The 6,000-nt window shown below is 49.5% G+C and overlaps 1 protein-coding gene across 1 annotated transcript; it reads left to right on the forward strand.

The window, feature by feature from the left end:
* Positions 1–347: 347 nt before the first annotated feature.
* vtc4 (putative vacuolar transporter chaperone (Vtc4)) lies at positions 348–4,006 on the forward strand (the record flags this gene model as incomplete). Its single annotated transcript, XM_023233110.1, has 5 exons — positions 348–430; positions 1,379–1,847; positions 1,958–2,203; positions 2,252–3,554; positions 3,606–4,006. 5 exons carry the CDS (start codon positions 348–350, stop codon positions 4,004–4,006), a joined length of 2,502 nt encoding a protein of 833 aa, XP_023093645.1.
* Between the last annotated feature and the right edge of the window lie 1,994 nt (positions 4,007–6,000).

Genomic DNA, 6,000 nt, shown 5'->3' on the forward strand with positions numbered 1-6,000 from the left:
CGTGGCCTGCAGTCTAAATCATGTCCCACAGTGGATCTAGACTGTGGCCTTCGCCCGTCAATATCTGAGGGCCTTGCACTATAATTCATAATGCTAATTGCTTTACTTGTCCGCCCACGGAGGAAATGTCTCAACTGTGCTCCGGAATAGCGATGAGACACTGTTTATTTGTGCATTTGTTTGTAATCTTCGTTATTCTTTTCTCTTCCGCCGTCTTCGGATTTCCCCCCAGCAGCGGGTTGTTAGGGTTTGCCGGAAATCACAGAACGACTTTTCCGAAATTTGTCCCGTGGCAGATTGATTGCCGTTGAACTGTTCGGAGGAAACACCTCCGAAGTCTTTCATATATGGATCGACCATATGCACTGTGGGTTTATTATATAGGTTTCTTTTACGGAGAGAAAGAGAGCGAGAGAGATAGCCAAACACCGTGAGTGTTACCTTGCTTCACCGTGTCGGTCAATTGGAAGGTAGTTATCAGTGCAAGGTCACTCACGGATTCCATACCCAGTGCGGCAGGTCGAGTCCTTGACTGGACTGATTGATACTGAGGTGGATTACGAGTCAAAGGAAACTTTTAGCATTCCATTTCGACCGGACGTTTAGCAGAGAAAATAGTAGACGCTAAGGTAGGCAAAGAGACTCCACTAGGACGAGCACATGCTTGGGCGAGTGGCTGTGATGGGTTTGCCAGACAACCTTAGCCTCTTACCCTTGAATCGGGACGGACCAGGGTGGTATAATGGACAAATCGGGTCGCAAAACGTGCGTGGACTAAGACGATCATGGAAATAGACTAATATCGGTTATGAAAGCTATCTCCTATCGGGACGCTTTTCAGTGGTCAATGCATGGGAAGGTAAGCGGACCCCGTAATAACCATACGTCAATACGGCTGGGACTAACGTTTTAGCCGGCGAGGCTAGTCTACTTTGAGCTCCGCTCCAGACTCGTGATGTCGAGGTACAGCTGTAGTATCTCCCTCTTCTCTCTTTCCCTCTGTACCATCACCAAGTACTAGTCTATCCCCTGAACTGAAAGGGCTGGGAATTAAAAAAAAAAGAAAGAAAAAAAAAAAATTGCTTTCGCCACTGTATGTTTCACTGCATGCTAGTCAGTCAAATCTCCACTCGGTCGTTGAATTTGATTCCCATATCATAAGCTACCGACCTCTTGTCTTTTTCCTTCCTCTGCCTTCTCTCGCGCATTTCATGATGCTCTTTTTCCACATCTAACATTCCCCTCCCCGCTTCATCATCTCCAAGAACCCTTTCTCCTTGGTAAATATCATTTTACTCCAAGTTAATCCATCATGAGGTGAGTAGAAGCTTCCCTCCAAGCTCAATGGTGGCCTGGCTAACTGTCCCCACCTCTCAAGGTTCGGAGAGCATCTCCGATCGTCGATGATCAAGGAGTACTACTGGTACTACATCGCCTACGATGAATTGAAAAGAGCTCTGAGGACCGACTTTGTCGCCGAACCTGTCCCTTCATATGCAAAACGCGATCGCAAGCCATGGACAGAAGAGGACGAGAAACACTTCGTGTCGTTGCTGGAAGGTGAACTGGAAAAAGTGTTTAACTTCCAGCGCATGAAAAGCGAGGAAATTGTCCGTCGCATCCAGTCGAGCGAGAAGGAAGTCAATGATGTAGTCTCTCGCCTTGAGTCGGCGACTGCGTCGGGATCGCGCCGGCAAAGCGTCCGTTCTAACATTCACCCTCCTTCCGATGAGGATTTCTTGGTCCTTGAGCAGGTCTTGAGTGACATCATCGCCGACGTCCATGATTTGGCCAAATTTACCCAGCTCAACTACACTGGCTTCCAGAAAATTATCAAGAAACACGATGTATGTGCCCATTCAATTTCGCTGTTGTTGTCACCTTTCTGGTTTTTGGTTTTTACTGTGTCGGCCCCAGTGTCTGTGCACACGAACTTCAAGCTGACCCTTCCCAATAGAAAGAAACCGGCTGGCATCTCAAGCCAGTTTTTGCGGCACGACTCAAAGCCAAGCCTTTCTTCAAAGATAATTATGATGCGTTCGTGGTGAAGTTATCCAAGCTCTACGATCTGGTTCGCACCAAAGGAAACCCGGTTAAGGGAGACTCTTCCGCCGGTGGCACACAGCAAAACTTCGTTCGCCAAACGACTAAATACTGGGTTCATCCTAATAATATCACCGAGCTGAAGCTCATCATCCTTAAGGTATGTTCTTGCGCGGTTCACCTTAACGATCAACACTGACCGAAGAAGCACCTCCCCGTGCTCGTCTTCAACCCCCAAAAGGAGTTCGAGGAAGAGGACACTGCCATCACCTCCATCTACTACGACAATCCGGACACATGGGAGCTATACCAAGGACGGTTGAAGAAGACAGAAGGAGCCGAAGCTATCCGACTGCGCTGGTACGGTGGCATGAAGAGTGACCAAATTTTCGTCGAGCGAAAGACTCATCGTGAGGATTGGACCGGAGAGAAGTCGGTCAAGGCCCGTTTCTCCCTCAAGGAAAAGAATGTCAATGCTTACCTGGCTGGAGAGCTGACGACCGACACTATTTTCGACAAGATGAGAAAGGAGGGTAAAAAGAGTGAAGAAGAAATCAACAATCTGGAACAGCTAGCCCAAGAGATCCAATACCGGGTCATCACACGACAGCTGAAGCCTGTCACTCGGACCTTTTACCATCGAACTGCCTTCCAGTTGCCGGGTGACGCCAGAGTCCGTATATCGCTCGATACTGAATTGACCATGGTCCGCGAGGATAACCTCGATGGTCACCGCAGATCTGGAGACAACTGGCGCCGAATGGACATCGGTGTCGATTTTCCTTTCTCCCAGTTGCCCCCTGAAGACGTGGAACGGTTTCCTTATGCCGTCCTCGAAGTCAAACTTCAGACCCAGGCCGGTCAAGAGCCCCCTCAATGGATCAGAGACCTGACCGCGAGTCACCTAGTAGAAGCGGTTCCCAAGTTCAGCAAGTTCATCCACGGTACAGCGACTCTTTTCCCCGATCGCATTAATCTCCTTCCGTTCTGGATGCCACAGATGGACGTGGATATTCGAAAGCCCGCGATGCGCCGGTTTGGTATTGAACGACCGCTAGCCAGTACTTCACTGCCGGCCAACGAGACACCCGAAGACGAGTATGACTCAGACGAGGACGAGCTGGATGACAGACAAGGCCTCACCAATGGCGATCGGAGGGGTCCCCGCAATGACCTGTTCGCCGATTCAGACGGAAATACTCTAGATATAGAGGAGCGCATCGCCGCCCAGCCGCTTCCAGGAGATGAAGACTACCCATTATATGACTCGGACGAAGAAGATACTATCGATGCAGATGAACTGGAAGAGGCGCGACGAGTCGGCGGAATGCACTATTACCGGCAGTTGGCCAAATACTACGCCCAGCAAACTGGAAGTGCTGTAGTATCTGGGCTTATAGCACTCATTCCTCGACCAAGACCAACCAATTTGCCGCCCCCAGAACAAAGGGGAATTGCTGTCATGGGAAACAAGCGGACCGTGAAGCGATTCATCGCCCCGAAGGGAAAACGTAAGTCTGGACCAACTCCGTCGCTATTGAGAGAGATCTAACGTATCTTAGGTATCCACGTCCCGGTCCGTGTCGAGCCCAAAGTCTACTTCGCTGCAGAGCGGACCTTCCTCTCATGGCTTGAATTCTCGATTCTTCTGGGTACTATCGCAGCCACCCTGCTGAACTTTGGCAACGATTACATCACATTCGCATCTTCTTGGGCATTTACCGTCCTTGCGGCCCTAGCCCTCCTGTACAGTCTTGTGCTCTATATCTGGCGAGTGGACAAAATCCGCAAGCGCCGCGACGTCAAGCGGGTCTATTACGAGAAATGGGGACCCACCGTCGTTGGCGTTGGTCTCGCAGTCGTCCTGCTGGTAAACTTTATCCTACGAGCACGCCAGGCCGGATTTACCGAGAGGGACGACTACCCAGGAAACGGCCAAGGTTCCGACTCCGGAGAATTATGATGTCCTCTATAATTACTCTCTGCCTTTCTTAGTTTGCTTTCCTGCTTAAGTTACCCTTGTCATATTGGGATTACCCATACGCGCCAGATTGGCACCTGTGTTTATACGCGTTTTGATTAGAAGTCGATGAGCAATCACGGATACCTCAGTTTATGGATACGGATGTACTGTATAAAAAAGCATGATTATGAACCCATTCATTCCAATGAATCGTGAATAGTTGAATAGTGACAAGTGACAATCAATGAAAGTGAATACGTTCGTCACAACTCATCCTCCCTGTTTTTCGAGAAAGAATCTCCCTGAAATCCACTACTACCTTAAAAATCAGTCTTACTGGAAGTAAAGAAGAAAGTATACTTTTACGACAACAACAATGCAACAAACAAATACAACCATAACATCATATTACATCCACATATTCCAATCATAATCATAATGATAGGTAACAATAAATAAGGTAGGTTTTAACTATAGTTACTCACGGGTTATAATCCACAACAGGGATAACAGTATTATCTAAGCTGACAGCATCCTCGTTTGACTCTTCCACGCCTGAGTACTTGTTCAACCAGCCCAGGACCTGTTGGTGCCAGACCAGGCTGTTTTCTTTGTTTTGGACCCTGTTTTTTGTCCTTGTGTCAGTATTCTTTCTTTCGGCTATTTTGGGTTCGTGCTATGTTGTAGTTGACTTGAATAGGGAAATGGAGTAGGTGAATATTTGGGTACATACCAGTGGTTCTCATCGGGGAAGTTAAGGAATCGACTAGGGACACCGCGTTCCTGGAGGATGTTGAAGAGAGAAAGACCCTCTGAGACGGGGAGACGGTAGTCCAGATCGCTGTGGATGATGAGCATGGGGGTGCTGAATTTGAGGATCCGTTCGGGGGCAGAGGGGTCCCAGCGACGGTAGTTTTCGCGGTTATCCCAGAATGTGCCGTTGAACTGTCTTTCGTTAGTATGACTCGATTATGGGGATCTTTGCTTAGGGAGGAAAGAAGGCGGTTGGGCTAAGGTGATTTACCTCGTGTTGCATGAACCACAGTTCTTCGGTTGAGACCTTTGCATCTGCGACGAATGTGCCGTCGTGGCTGACCAGGGCCTTGAACTTGCGGCCCAGATCGCTGCCTTGGATCCAGTTGATCATGAAGCCACCGTAGCTGGCACCGGCGGCGACACCGTTGTCGGTGTCAATGAAGTCGAAGTTCTCGTTGACGTATTCCCAGCCTTTGACGAGGTCTTCGTAGGGGTAGCCTCCTGAAGTAGTTTGTTAGCATGGATACGGATGGAGGTTTGAAATGGGTGGGTCAGTCATACCCCATTGGTTTTGGATGGCGTCCTGGAGGGCATCGCCGAAGCCACTGCTTCCGGTTGGGTTGGGTGCGACGACTACGTATCCCTGGTCGGCGAAGACCTTGGGGTTCCAGCGGGTGCTCCAGGAGTCGAGCCACGAGCTCTGAGGTCCACCGTGAATATAATAGAGAAGAGGGTAGGACTTGCTCTTGTCGAAGTTCTCGGGGTAGATCACAAAGGCTTGGATCTGGGATGGTTGTTAGCAAGATCGGAGAAATAGTTGGGTTCGGGTACACATACCTTAGTCCAGTTACCTTCGTAGTAGAATTCGTCAACGATTTCAGGACCCAGGCCTTTCAGCTCAGGGTCAATCTTGTTGGCTGTGGCCAGCGTCTTAATCACACCCTTCTCGGGGCTGGCGATGTAAACGTTCCAGCTGGTCCAGATGGCAGTCGAGGTAACCAGATACGTGGAATCGGGCAATTGATAGTAAGCGGATACAACGCCGCCGTCGGTGAAGTTCTTAGGCTTGTAGTCGTCACCGGCGTCTGCTGGGATAGAGAACAGACGGCTACGTCCTGCGTCTTCAACGCCAATAATAAGGTTGTCGTCATCTGCCCATTTCACGGAGTCAAGAGACCGGTCCCAGTCTGCTGCGAGGGAAGGAATAGTCTCCTCAGAGCCGACAGTGTACACATACA

Source organism: Aspergillus oryzae, chromosome 7, assembly GCF_000184455.2.
Source record: "Aspergillus oryzae RIB40 DNA, chromosome 7".
NCBI classification, from domain to species: Eukaryota; Fungi; Ascomycota; class Eurotiomycetes; order Eurotiales; family Aspergillaceae; genus Aspergillus; species Aspergillus oryzae.